General features: G+C 39.4%; 1 protein-coding gene across 6 annotated transcripts in view; it reads left to right on the forward strand.

Moving 5' to 3' along the window:
• Window positions 1-15,513, forward strand: part of Cacna2d1 (calcium voltage-gated channel auxiliary subunit alpha2delta 1) — a 410,041-nt gene that overhangs the window by 330,271 nt on the left and 64,257 nt on the right. For all 6 annotated transcript variants that reach the window (XM_040735177.1, XM_040735179.1, XM_040735180.1 and 3 more), the window contains exons 11-12: window positions 3,356-3,514; window positions 5,351-5,455. In XM_040735177.1, the coding sequence (XP_040591111.1) occupies window positions 3,356-3,514; window positions 5,351-5,455 (264 nt within the window). The remainder of the gene's footprint in view (window positions 1-3,355; window positions 3,515-5,350; window positions 5,456-15,513) is intronic.

A 15,513-nucleotide genomic window follows, 5' to 3' on the forward strand; every position in this document is an offset into this window, starting at 1 on the left:
CTGGACGAAGCAAGTACACTCTATAAGTGCCACGCCACATTGATCCTCTGTTTCCCACCAGGGTACCATGAAAATTTTCCCTGAACACGCTGATGCTTTCTGACGGGCAGTGCCTCTGCTCAGGCTAACCTCAGTGGGGTGTTCTGGAGCCTCTTACATGTGTATGTCCTGTGTAGCCTTCCTCCTCAGTCTCCCTCCCTCCCTCCCTTCTTCTCTCCCCTCCCTCTCTTCCTGTCCTTCACCTTCATTGCCCCCCCCACCCCGCCTTCTCTCTTATGACATACCTACCCCCTCTGTTTCTATGGGCTCGCAATCTTAGGTGTTTTGGAATCCCTGCTCTGCTTCACGTGGCTGTAGGCCAGATTTTTGTGGCAAAGCTTTTCCCCCCTTTTCATCTTTAGCCAGGACCACTTTCCTGCCTCAAGCTTCAGATGTTATCAGTTCTTGGCACCCCCTCTGCTGTGTCTCACACTGGCTGAAATCTCACCTTGAGGTGACCCTGTTTTTTTTTTTCCCAGTTCCCGGCTTGTCCTCCAGCAGAGTCCTGCAGACTGTTCAAAGGCCCTTGTCAGAAACCTGGTCACTGGAGATGCATATCTGGACCTCTCCCCATGCTAAATCCATCATGATCTGTTGCTCCTTTCTCCAAAGCAGAGCCTCAGCCACCCCCTCCCCCAACTATTCCCCCTATAGTGTAAGGACCGTCAACTGGGTGGCTTCAGTAGCCTCTGGGTGTTCCCTTTTGAGATCTATTAAGAGGTGGCCAGCCTGACCTCTTAAATATTCCAAAAATGATTCTGCATTTGGCATAAGACCTTGCAGCCACTTAACATTTGACTCAGTGAATTTCTGCTTCCCCATCATCACTCCAAGATGATGTATGATCTGACCCCAGCTGCCTGCTCTGACCTAGTGGCATTGGTCCTCATGCACAATGCTAAGTACTTCTTCAAACCAACAGCTCCCCACACCCTGACTTGAGGCCTTCACACATGTTCTGCTCTCCTGGAATGTTCTTTTCCACGCTCTTTAACATTTCTCTGAAATGTATACCCTCTCAGAAATTTCATTTCTCAAGAGAATTTCTCCCACTGCACACTTTCCAAATTGGAAACTCTCCCCCAAGTGTTGTACACTAGATGATAATAGGCAGTGCTTCACAGAGCTAAGCATAGTTTATCATGCTGTACCAGGAGGCAGTGTTTATCATGCTAAGCATAGTTTATCATGCTGTACCAGGAGGCAGTGTTGGGTGACTGAAGGCACAGTGAGCTTGAATCCTAACTCTCACCACTTATTAGTCATATGTCTAGGAACAAACTATTTTAAAAATACACTTTTTCAAACAATATATTCTGACTACATTCCTCCCCCAACTCCTCCTAATCCCTCCTCTTATCTCTTCTCATGCAAATCCACATTCTTTCTGTTTCTCATTAGAAAACAAGCCAGCATCTAATGAACAATAAGATAAAATATTTAGAATAAAAACAAACAGATCGAAAGAGAACAAGAAGAACAGAAGAAAAAGGGTCAAAAAAAGGAAAAAAACAAAACATAGATACAGAGACACACATGTATGAACACACAGGAATCCCATATATACCCAAAACTTGAAGCCATAATATGTACTCTAAGAACCTATAAAGTAAAATAATATAATAGTAAATAAATAATAAATTCCTTGATGCACCATTAAGAGACAAAATGCTTCCAAAGATGCCACTAAGTTTATTTTATGTTGGCCATTTTTTCAAGGCATGTGGCTAGGTGTAACCTTAGTTTGTCCCTCTAGTGAGACTCCCTTGGAGAAACCTCAATTTTTTTTACTTGCAAATGGCTTTCACTTGGAGATAGCATCTGAGTTAGAGATGACAACATGTGTCCACTGCTCACCTCAGCTCTAGAACGCAATCACGTGCAGACACACGCAGGCTGTAAGCATACTGCCACGGTCTCTGTGGGTCATAGGTGTGGTGGTCATGTTGTGTTTAGAGGGCCTTGTTTTCTTGGTGCTCTCCATCCCATCACGTTCTTCCTGACTCCACTTCTTCAGGGTTTCCTGAGGCCTGGAGGAAGGGATTTGATGGAGACATCCCAGTTAGGGCTGAGTGTTCCCAGGGCTTTCACCCTCTGCACATTTTAGGGACAAGTTATTTAGCCTCTGTGTGTGAGTTTCCTCAACAATCACATTAGGACAATGTGAATGCCTGTCTTGAGGAAATTTGCAAAGAGGAAGTGATTATTATTTTGGTTAGTAGTAAATACTCCATAAGCGTTTGTTTACAAATATGTGGTATACGTGTGTGTTTGTATGTGTGAAATCTCCTTTGTGTCTGAATGCTTTGTTATGTGTTGTGATTCTTGATTGTTACTAAATGGTTACTTGACAGATGAATATTGTACTGCATCTTATAATTATGTCTAGCAAGAGAATGCCATGCAGTGTTTATATGATATGTAATCATTTGTAATGCATGCATTAGAATTATTGAGTTATTGATTCTGATTTGTGAATATCCTTTGAGAATTTATCTGTCAGCTCCCTTTCTTCTCTCGAGACCATTCATTATTTTCATTTTGCACGTCTCTGGACCCCAGAGAACCCTACTCAAATTACAGATTTAGTGAACAATGGGATGGTACTGCAGCCTTCTGTGTTCTCCTCTTCTGGAAACACCAAGTGCAGTATGTGAACACTTTTCCTAGAGTTAGAGAACTTGCCCTGTTAATAATGGAATGTTTTCTTCTAGGCGAGCATCACTAGACTTGGCGCTTGTCCTGTCGCCACCTATCCCTGCTTGCAATGGTTTGGCAGTCCAGCACACCGCCTCAGCGGTTCTCTAGCATTCTTACTATGTGTTCACGGAGGAGTTGTGTCCCTAAAAGGCTTCTGTTGGTCTCCGTTTTCTTAGAAGGCCCCCTGTGTTTAGTTCCCAAAGAAATTCTATTTAATTGCAAAATAGCATCTGCTCGGTTCACCCTTACATCCTTTCCTTTCGCTGAGTTCTCCTTTCTGATGAGGAACTGTTAAAAATGCCTCCTTTCTGTCTGTGTCCAAAGCAAGCAGGCCACTTCTAGATTCTTCACGTATGAAAATTGCAAGGTTCCTCACACAAATCAAATCCCAAATTTATAAACAGGTGAGATTTTTACAGGGTTTATGAAGGCGAGGACTCAGGGATACAGTAAGTGAAAACTGCCGCTTGGTCCTTAGCACATTTTGTTATTTAGACTTTTTTTTTCTTTCTTTTCAAAGGAACGTGGTGCAAGGAGCTTGAGATGCATGCAATTGATGGAAACTGTGCGGTTGACTTCACTTCCCATTGATGCATTCTCTGTTTTCTCATGGCAGTTTAACAGCAATGCTCAGGACGTAAGCTGTTTCCAGCACCTGGTCCAGGCGAATGTGAGAAACAAGAAGGTGTTGAAAGATGCTGTGAATAACATCACAGCCAAAGGGATAACAGATTATAAGAAGGGCTTCAGCTTTGCGTTTGAACAGCTGCTTAATGTAAGTGCCAGGGAGAAGCCATTTCATTTCGTCTGTTTTTAGGCATTCTGGCAAAAATCACTGATCCTCAGTGAAATGTGCAGACATGCTATGTTCAGAGATAAGAGCCATGGTTGAAGGGGATGGATGTGTTAGTCAATATTTGGATTCCCATCGCTTCATTAGAAGCTTTTACTGTGAGTGTCCTTATGGGCTTGTCGATGTGCCGAGATAATATGAAGTAGGATCTTGTCACCAATATAGGGAGGTCTTCATTGATTTTGTACCAAAAGATGGACTTTCTTGTCCTTGAAAAATAAGAGTGTGAACCTTCTGTAGGCTACAGTCCTATCAACGGATTATTGATATTTAAAAAAAATAATGCTCAATTGAAGGGGTGTCTCAAGGACTTTGGAAGTTTGCCTACTTGACTTTCATCAAATTGCACACTGACGTTTGAAGACATTGATAGAAGAACATAGTATATATTTTCTCCCTAAGTTTATAGTGACTTCATAGTGAAATGATAGTACTTTGAAGACTACTTTAAATGAAATCTATGACTAAAATTAACTTATTGCTCTGCTTTGTGAGGCCTTTAGAGAATTTTAAATTATGTGGTGGTTTCCCATTATAAATCCTTTAGATGAAGCGGTAGGCTCCCATTATACTTCTTTTAGATAGCAGTAAGCTAGAAAGTTGACATTTTCAAAGAAGCTGACCATTCAGAAGTTAGTGTAATCCATTTTTCTCATCATTTAAGCAAACACATTCCATAATAGTAGAAAAGCCAAGATTGTAATTTGATGCCCCCAAGAAGTCCAACTTGCTAAATTAAAGTGCTCATTTTAATGGCCCTCTGACGCTAATTCATTATTTTATGCTCAGTTCTTTGAAAGACTTTAAAGGTTAAGAGGATTTATAGCCGGAATTGAGTCTTGCAGGATTAGAATCTGTGTGGCAGGTCAGGAGAGGACAGAGGGGGAAGGATGGTCAGGGAGTAGGCTCCAGCATTTATGGAGCCCCAAGGAGCACTGTGTGAGAGAGACTCTGCATGAGTCTGTCATCTCAAAATATAAGGCAAGAGTAATAGGGTAGCCAAGGAGGGAATAACAGAGACAGTATCTGGAAAAGGGTTGTGAAAAGTGTGGATCATTTCAAGCGAGTGTTATTTGTTTGCTTCTGCTGTATAATTAGAAAGGTATGTAGCAGAAACATTTACTCATACAAAACCCAAATACTACTCAGTTACCGGGCAATTATTATGTACCAGGTACTGTCTAAATACCATATTGTCTTACTTTTATGGGGCTTGTGTCCCTTTAAGAAAACCTAACATGGGGCTGGAGAGATGGCTCAGGGGTTAAGAGCACTGACTTCTCTTCCAGAGGTCCTGAGTTCAGTTCCCAGCAACCTCATGATGGCTTACAGTCATCTCTAATGAGATCTCGTGTCCTCTATTGGCATGCATGCATGCATGCATACAGACAAAACACTGTACACATAATAAATAAATCTTTTTTTAAGGAAAAAACACTAAACCAACAAAATGTTGATTATATACAAATTAAAATAAATTATTATGAAGAAAATATAACCTGGGGTGTATTACAGTTTAAAACACTGTGGTCCAGAAAGGTGTCCCTGACAATGATATTTGATGGCAGGTTTGAAAGGTATTTGGCTATCTGTGTTTCAAGAGCTAAGGCTGGCCTAATCTACAAAGCGAAGTTTAGAAGATACTACTGAGCAAACATTTTGCTTGAAGGATGTCATATGTATGAGCTTTCTTTTTTCATATTGGTTTTCTTTTCCTAATTTTCATTATGGATATTTTGCATATATATTTTTTAACAGTATAATGTTTCCAGAGCCAATTGCAACAAGATCATCATGTTATTCACAGATGGAGGAGAAGAGAGAGCCCAGGAGATATTTGCCAAATACAATAAAGACAAAAAAGTGAGTGCTGTTTTCTAATATTTTAATTTTAACATGTAGATGATTTTCATAAAGGGAGTTTGTAATGGTGGTGAAGGGAGGTTTTTTTTCTCCAAAAAGTTAGTTGTAGTTATAAAATTAATATGTTAATGATGGAATAAAACTTTTTTCAGGTAACGAAGCACCAAGCTACGAATTAGTCAGATATTGTAGATTTATATGTCCCATTGCATTCTTACATCAACAAAAGAGAGAAATGAGAAGAGTAAAGGAAAACAAAACAGTTCAGTCTTTGTTGGATTATGTTGGTGAGAAGACTCAATATTCTAAATACACCAAGAAATTTTAGATAGACCAAAACAGTTCATAGGAGCGAACAGATACAGCCTGCTTGAAAATGAGTTCAATGGAAATCTGAAGATGAATTCTTTGATTGGTATAATAATTTAAAGAATGCTATCCCAAATGCCACTGACAGTAAGAAGATCTGTGTTTTGCAATTAGAATGTGTTCATTTCCAGGTCTGTGGTATTGCAGGAGAGATGTAATGATATTACAGGGTCATGCTGTAGAGAGAGTGTTATCATATTACACAAACGTACAAGGATTGTAACTGCTCCATTTAAGCATTTTACCAAAAGTTTACACGTATTTTCTTACTAACATCCCATATTTATAATAGATACTATTCTCAATTTATTTTTCCTAAAATGGTAAAGGAACATCTTAAAGGTCATAGGGGAAGATACAATGTCTTTCTTGTGCTTAAAAAATTATACATTTATCCCAATGAAGACTACATCCATCATCAGCCGCCAGATAGCTGTGACCACAGCTGGCTTTTGTTTTCTTGACAGGCAGTTTTACTGGTTGGGAAGATTTGGCTCAGTAGTAACTCCAATAGATTGTTTTATAGCTATTTGAAGCATGTAGGTGGATATTTTGCATATATTAGAGAGAAGAACTACAGACAACTGATGGTTGTTTGTAGAGGGAGAATCAATCTTCTCTAGGTACGAACCCCTGAGAGGTTAGCCAATCCCAAGAGGACAACCCTAAACACATATGAATAAGATCAAATTATTTCATCTGGTTGTATTTATAAACATAGACATATGTCTCTCACCTCTGTGTGTCGAACTTATAACTAAAGAATAAGAAAGCATGAATTTTAGAAGAAACGGGAGTAACACAAGAATAGGAGGGAGGAGATGTGATGAAGAATGATGTAAATACGGTACTTAGTGAAATTCACAAAGAAGCCATTTCTTTGTTGATTGCAGTTTTATTCAAAACATAGGCTGCCAGGACAAGTCAAGCCACCATCTGGCAAATAGATAAGTAAACCATGCTACACATATAAGCTAGGAAATGCTGTTAGCGTCAACCAAAGGGAATTCCATAGTATGTCGCATTGTCAAACCTTGACATCATGCTTAACGATATAAACTCTTCACATACAGACGTGCCAATAAGTGAGCAATGTATGTTTGCACATACACAAGGAATCTGCAGTAGTCAAGTTCATATACCATGAAGTTGCCAGGGCAAGGAGAAAGAGGAATGGATAATCATCTCATTTTAAGTCTGTGGACACATAGATAATGTTCTGCAAAATGAGTTCATGTTGCAGCATTGTAATACTGAAAAACGAAACCTTTGTTTTTGAGTTAGATATATTTTTATGACTTATTTTATTTTTTGGAGAGTATGATATAATTACTCTTTTTCCCCCTTCTGTTTCCTAAAGGAGTATTGTGAAAGAGGGGGTGGAAAGATTGTAAGAGCCAGAAGTTGGGGGACCTAGATGGAGATTGTGTCTCTCTGTAATTGGAAGAGCTACACTCCTAAAGTCTCACCAACATGGCCGCTCAAACATGAGTGGAAAGTGCATTTCCTTAAAAGTTAGTTGAGGGTGTATCTCATGCAGTGTGTTTTTACCACAGAATGCAAAAAATTAAATATACAAATATTATAATTTCTTTAAAAATTGTGGTCTTTGAAAGAAAAATACCTGAAAACTGCCACCTTATTTCCACTTTTTCCTGCCATCCTCTTGTGGCATTGACATGGCCAGTGAGGCCAATTAGTGTTTCATTTGCATTCGTTTTCCATCTAGATGACTCAAAAGTCATTCACAACAGCCCAGGGAGGTGTGATAGGATGTCTGGACAGCGGATGAATGAGTCTGTGGACACACAACACAGTTTAATGAAGCCAAGGCTTTGAGAATTAGAACAAAATGTTTGGGTTCTTTTTATGGAATGTCCTACTCTTGGGAATCAATCTACCTGATTAGAGATAGGCAGAGATTTAAAACCAAATCCATGTTAATCTCCCGGAGCAGCTGTTCCAAATTAAAACACATTCGGTTTCTAATCTTTACCTGCAGCAGTGACATTCCTTTGGGCTCACCCATGTGTATGAGACCTCCTTAAAAATGGTGCCAAAACTAAAATGAGCTCCACCGACGAGAGCAAACAAGCAAGTAAAGGAGAGTAAAGCCAGACACAGAGCTGAATGATGATTCCCAGGACAAGTAAAATCAAACATGTTTCCTTTTCTCTAGGATAGCAATAGTTTTTTGATTGGCAATACACAGTATGACTACCTCTCCAGGTAGCAAATAATTCTCTTATGTCTTAATTTTCAGAATTTAATTTTTCAAAAAGAAGGCAATCAAAATTAATATAGTGAGCATTTCAAATTATCTAAAAAATTAAAACAGAATTTTGAAATAACTTTTAATTAATTGTTGTAATTTGTTTTTAACAATTTACTTTTAAATATTATGGAGAACTCCTTCCTATATTACCATTGCACCTAAGTAGAAAAGCATTCTCTGCTGCCTGTTAATGCCTAAACCAGGTCACAAATGTCTGAATGTGCATTTGGGTTTTATAGTTAATAAAAAGCCCCTCCCCCTTTTTTAGCTGACAATAGGAAAAGAATTCAAAGGAAATAGTTCATTGCATTCTCTACTGTCTTTCCCTCCTCCTTTTCCATCAGGTGAAATTATAGCCTTTGTAAGGAATTCTTCTGACAGGAATAATTAAGGCTGTTTAGCTTATAAAATATTGAATGTCACTTACCAGTTACATTGTTTCTAAAATCCTTTATTTTTTATATTTTTGCACTTTCAATCAGCTCTAAGAGTTAAGCATTGGAATAAGACCCACATGCCTTTGTTTATAAATCCCAATGTGGTTTAAGCTAGAGTCAGGATACAGTGAAGTGCTGGACTGTCCTATTCAGAAATTATCACTTTAAATGGAATGTTTTGTGCAAGGTGTGTGTTTGGGTATGTGTGTATATTTTTTCTCTGAAGTCATTTGTTTCTCATTTATTTCTCTTAAAAATAAAATTAGTATTGACAGTTTATTCTCTACACTAATACAATACTTTCCAGGTACCTTTTGTTGAGATTTGAGGAATATCACATTTGTGCATTTTAGATTTTAATTTAATATATAAATAAATCTCATGCCAAATGAAATTATTACCTTAAGTAACCAAATATATATTGTAACATATAAACTTTAGATAAAGCATAATTGAACTATGTTTTAGGTATAATTACATCCTGTCAACCTGGAATCTTTTATGGCTCAGCAATTGCTAGGGGGGACTATGGTTGGTCTTACTGTTTCCATGGCTGCCTTCTGTCTTGAGTAAAACTCTGTTTCATGAATGTTCCCTCAGAAGGATCTCTTCCCAGCCTCTCTCAAGTGGTCCTTTCACCTGAGTGATTTTTGTCATGTGAACCATGAGTTCGCATTTTCATTACTTAAATACAGTCAGCCTTGGGTCAGGAGGCAGAACCACCAACTACTTGACAGGAAGTATTCATAGAGTGTCAGGCAGAGTCTAGGAGATGGACAGAGAGACTCACAGGACATAGTAGGGAGGGACTTTGAGGGTCATAGTCATCTTTGGTTTGGCAGAGTGGAAGGAAGCTCTCTGAGACTCCTCAGCCTCTCTGAGCTAGCAGGTTTTCACCCCAGCCTCTGATTCAGAGGCTTATAGATGCATAGAATGATAGAGATTTAATTAAAAACTGCCTTTGCTGGCAGTAGGAGGAGGTGGTTGCTTCCAGTAACTGTGGAGCTGCAATTCCTGGAAAAACAGCAAAAGGGGGACTGGGAAGACTTTCTCCTAATCCAATAACATGAGAGTGAGTCAGCACACCGGTCAACAAGGCTGCAGGGTGACCCCAAAACAGGGACCTATCTTGTCGTGCATCTGTGGGACACGTGAGAGAAATGTTAGCTCGTTTGTGTAAGATGGTGGGCGTGAATCCTGTACGACAAGCACGTGCTCTTTTCCTGTTAAACACTTGTTTTGCGTTATTTACTTGATCCAATTCAACAGGCATTAATTAAGTGCTTCTCCTGTCAGACCTTTGGAACCAAAATAGGTTTAAATTGTATAGACTCGGGTCATATAAATGGCATTGGCTCCTTAGCATTGGAGTTGCTACTGTGTGGTCCAAATGTGCTCATTTAGGAGGATGCTGTTTTTAACCACTTTAAGTTGTTGATGCAGGAAAGGCTTATGACTTTCTATGCGAAATGAATTTTGGAGGTTAGACTGCCACATTCTAAGACAATAGTGTAGTCACCACCTTCTTTATTACTACAGCTGAGACTTTCACAGCTTGTGGATTCTGCATGTCATGAAGTCTTCACATTTTGCACTTTATTTACATTTGGAATACCCGCATGAGAAAAGTATCATCGCCATTGTATTCATTGCCGCACCGTTGAAGCAGGAAAGCCAAAATAGGAGACTTCAAAACATTTGTTGAAAGTCAGATAAATGGTAGAGTCAAGGACTTAAATTATCGGTAGTCTAAATTTGACAGCCTCATATAGAATCTATCAGTGCCTCTTCTCTGACCAGCCCTGAGGCTAACCATTCACCCCCACGGGAGCCTTCCTCCTACACAGACAACCTGACACCATCGTCATCAGCTAGGATGCTCCTTGACTCTGTAGCCAGGCTGTAGTCAAGATGCACATACTTTTCCGATCACGGGGCTTTAGGAAATAAATTGTGAATACGAATTTGGACTTTATTTATTGCCTAATGTTATAGAACTAGTAACATGGGCTATTCAAATGCTCTGTGTTTAAACATGTTTGTGAATTATGGAAACTGCTATAGCATATTTTCATAAAGGTTTTCAGTCCAGTCTAGTATTTTGATAGGCTTAATCCCAAAAGTTCAAATTCCCAAAGTGGATTAATAATATCTATCTTGGATATCATTTTTCTTACATGTTTCAATAGCTGAAGTTTTTATCTTAGTTTTACTGGCTTCCCTTCTTCATGGACTCATCTCTATTATCCTCTGGAGACTTGCCTATTGTAAATTAAACTTGAACTCTGGCTAACTGATAATTGTTGAAGTGACAGTTTCCAGTAACTGAGTTCTGCTGGGAAAAAATTCTTATGGCCTTAAAAATCTAACACTGGGTTTGGAAAACTCTTAATTGAAGAAAAGTATTTTAGATTTCAACAAACAAGACAGAAAATTTTACAAAATGCTTTAGCAGAAGTGAGAACTGTATGATAGTTAAAATCAGTACTTTATTACACTTTTATCTGTTTTTCACAGTACTCAAGGTTGAACCCAATGTCTCACACATGTCAAGCAAGCACTACACTATTGGGGTTACCATAATATTTAAACAATGAAATTTAGTGCTTTCTTCAATCAAGTAGCTTAGGTTTGCAATTAACTGAGTTATTGGAGTTATAATAATATGTTCAAAGAAAAATCAAATTTTAAATTGTATTTATATTTATTTGAATATAGGCATGGATGATGGGCAGACAATGTGAGCCATGGAGTATAGCATATGTGTGAAGGGCAGAGGGCAAGCTTGCAGAATTAGTTCTGTCCTCCCACCTTTCCAAGAGTTGCAAGGATTCCGTTCCTCAGGGCAGTTGCTGCAGAATGCACATACCTTCACCCGCTAAACCCTCCTACCTGCCAGGAGAAATAGATCGCTAAACAACTGAAGGCAAAACATGGAAATTTACGAATAATAAAGCCCAGTTCGGATTTGTTTAATTTCATTAAATCTATTCCTCGCATTGATACTGCTTTGCTTATCACCTGTGTCAGAGTAAGAATGATGCAAATAAATTAAATATTCTTATGTTTGCTTGACATTTTTAGTAAAATAGAGAGAATATTTCTGTGCAATGAAAAATAAAACTGATATAAATTTGCCATGATAATAAGGGTCCAAATAAGTCAGGCAGTGGTGGGACGTGTCTTTAATCCCAGCACTCAGGAGGCAGAGGCAGGTGGATCTCTGGGAGTTCGAGAAACCCTGTCTCAAAAAAGTGGGGGGCAAATTACAAAGCATGCAACGAATACCAGTGTCCTTTAGCTCCGTTCTTCCCACATTATTCTTAAGTGATGAATATGAAACTTGACAGCAAAACTGGTCTCCAGTCCCTCTGGAGAGCAGAGACCCTCACTCGACCCTTCATTCTTTCCTAATTTAACCAGTCTTCGCACATATGAAAACACTATGAGAGATGTTAGGTTTACAGACTTAAAGCTGTTGCTAAAACTGAGTTTATCCTATGCTGTTTTCTCACATCGGTTTTGGGCTCCAGTTTTTTGAAGCTGTTTATGACTGTGTATGTTTCAAATGTGACCCGATGAGGAAGATTTTTAGTAACATTGGTTGGGAAACATTTAACTGATTTTCTAAGTACTTTCACTTTGAAAATATCTGCTGTGCATCTGTTAATTACATGAATTGACCATATGATTATAAATACTCTCCTGGCATGAGTCGAGAATTTACCCTCCACAAAAGATGAAATGATCCAATATAGACACAGTATGATGTGATGGATTTGTCTAAATGTTCAGCTGAAGGGTTTAGCTCCTCCAAGTGTAGATTTAGAATTTTTGAGTTGTCTCTATTTATCTGTGTTTTTTTAGATAATTTTATGCAATCCACACTAATAAAAACTGGGATGTATACAGGTCTTTGTGAATGTAATTTGCCTTGAAGTTTACATTATACATCTTTTAGGTGATCACTTCATTATTCAATCTTAAGTTTAAAGATGTGGATAACACTGAAAACATTCAAACAAGTAGCACTATACTATCTGAACAGTTATGTATAGGAATTAGGAATGAATATATATATATGTGTGTGTGTGTATTCACATACATATACATATGGATGCAATAAGAATGAATATGAGAAGTCATGATGTTAAAGGAGAGCAGACATGGAAATATGGGATAGTTTGGAAGGAGGGAAAAATGCACGAAATATAGTTATTATAATCTAAAAAAAAAAACCTGTGAAAAATCTAAGCGGAGTAGTCTGGACGGATGGCTCCCCGTTTCGGAGTTAGTTCACAGACAGCTCCACTGGGTGGCAGCAACGCAGTATAGAAAGAAGGGAGTGAAGCCTGAAAGTCCCCACGGAGGCCATGCTGAGCTTACCATTGTCACCCTTCTGCATGCACTGCAACACGAGGATACTAGCCTTCATAACATCAGAGTTCTCCATACACAATCAGGTAGAAGCATGTTAAAGACAAACATGCAGCAGTGATACTTGTTTTGAATAGTTTTCCTTTGCAATGCATTAAGTTATACATCCGTTTTTTCATTGTAATGTGAAGAATGGGTAAGATGCTAAGTTTTGAGTACAACGCTCTTCTCAATTAAGTATTCAATTTCAAAATTTATAAGATGGCTTTTGATATACAGTTGGTAAGCATATATTGTGTGCTGCCTCCGTAAAACTAACTACAAAATAAGCATCTTGGGTATAATAGATTTTATAAACACTGTGGCGGCAAGTCAGAATTATGTGTTCTCATAAATTATACAAAGTTGAATTTGTGATTCTCAACATTTTAGTAACGACTGGGAGGAAATAACCTGGAAAAATAGCACTATCATACATGTCTGCAGCAAGGCAAAAATGGTGCAGAAACTTAGCATTTACAGTATGCAAATGACCTTGCCTATTAATGCAACTTAGATTTAAATCAGCAAGCACTGGGTGAAGCAAAGGACGGTGAGGCAAAAGAATCTTAGAACACTTAAACATGATGAACTGTGACAGAGTGTGCCCCTCTCCTGCATCCTGAGTTGCAGGCTCCACACAGGCATCTGTGGAAGCCAGGTGAACTCACTCTGGTCAAACAAATAAGGCACTAAGTCACTCTGCTGTTTTCCTTTTTTAAGTTAAATGTTTATTTGCACTGCTTGAAGGATAACATCAGTCAAAATAATCACACAGTGTGGGTCTAAGTACAGTCTCCATGTTATTAGAAATATAATTCACTCGGCCTAATTCCTTACTTCTTTGCACTCTGCAGTATCTTCTGGAAAGTATTTTACCGTAATTGTGTTGTGGTAACAGGACGAACTAGATACAGCTGTGTCCTAATTGAATCTGTGAGTCATGTGTTCTCACAGTATGAAGGACATGCCCAAGAACACATTCCTTAGGGCACACCAGTTAAACTGCATTATTACTCGGGGTGGTCAACCTTATAAAAAATATTTCTGCTAGGATTAACTCAACTCTGTGAGCAGTAACATTTTGAAATATAAATGACCCAATTGAAAACGTGAAGAAAGTGAAGCACTGGTGTGTGTGTGTGTGTGTGTGTGTGTGTGTGTGTGAGTGTGTCTGACTGTGTCTGACTGTGTGCATGTGAATGTGTGTGAATGTATGAGTTTGTGAGTGTGTATGAGTGTGTGAGTGTGTGTGAGTGTGTGAGTGTGTGTGAGAGAGTGTGTGTGTGAGTGTGTCTGACTGTGTGCATGTGAATGTGTGTGAGTGTGTGAGTGTATGAGTTTGTGAGTGTGTATGAGTGTGTGAGGGTGTGTGAGTGTGTGTGTGAGTATGAGTGTGTGTGAGTGTGTGAGAGAGTGTGTGTGACCATGTGTGTGTGCCCACGAAGGGAGATCAGGCAAGAGTGTGAGGACCCAAACCTCTTCTAGGCCTTGTCACTACCCTTATAATTTGAAAGTGACTACACTTCAGATGTGAGCTGGGTATCAATGTAAAAGACTTGAAGTCTAAGGCAGGAACAAGGAACATAGCATGATCCTGTCTCCAAATGAACACAGCAAACAGATGTGTCCATCAAATGACGTCATACATTACCAGCTGAGGCAAACCTGGATGACTCAAAGCATGGCTCAGATAAACCCTTACAAATGAACTAGCACTGTCCCAAACATGCAGTTGACGCCATAGGCTGTTATAGTATTTGTGACCGAGACCCAGAGAAAGAAAGAAAGAAATGTGATTTTTTTTGAGATTTGTGTTCAAGATTCATGTGCCAAACAGAACAAAGGGAACTGTCTGTCATAGCTGGGGAGAAGGCTCAGGTTTGGTAGGGACTCAAGCTCAAGCAAGGGGATCTGAACTTGGATCCCTAGCACCCACTTAAAAGGTGGAGCATGGCAGGTACATGTAATCCCAGCTCTGGGGAGGCAGAAATGAATGAGCTTTCAGGGCCATGATGGACAGCCAGTCTAACCAACAGTGAGCCTCAGGTTCGGGGAGAGGCCACCCCCATCCCCAAAACAAAAGTGGAGAACTGAAAGAGACACTCGATGCCGACCTTGGTCCTCCACACCCATATGCACATAAGTGCCTGGTACACCCCGTCCCCAGGCGCAGGGACAGTTTCATATGAATAAAAAAACAAAGAGCAACAAGTGAAGCAGCTAAAGTGCTCACCATGGTCAGCCGCCTTTTCCAGTAAGTAAGTGATCCTAAACCACAATCTTAAATATTGCCACGGTTTGAAAGTAGAGAAACCAGCACCCAAGACACTTGCCTCCAATAACTACAGGGGTATTGGGTTTTTAATCTGCATCACCAGTTGCCTATGCGATAGAGACATGTCTTTACTGTGACTGGACCGGTAGGTGAGATGTTTAACCAGGCGGGAAGGGCGAATTGAAGCGCTCCTGCCCTGCAGGTAGTACTTTCTGGAGACCACAGCCACTGTCCAGGTACCAAGCGTGGAGGCTTGACGCACGACATAATGGTACTGATGCCA

This window comes from Mesocricetus auratus, unplaced genomic scaffold (genome assembly GCF_017639785.1).
Source record: "Mesocricetus auratus isolate SY011 unplaced genomic scaffold, BCM_Maur_2.0 Super-Scaffold_100043, whole genome shotgun sequence".
In the NCBI taxonomy this organism is placed as follows: domain Eukaryota; kingdom Metazoa; phylum Chordata; class Mammalia; order Rodentia; family Cricetidae; genus Mesocricetus; species Mesocricetus auratus.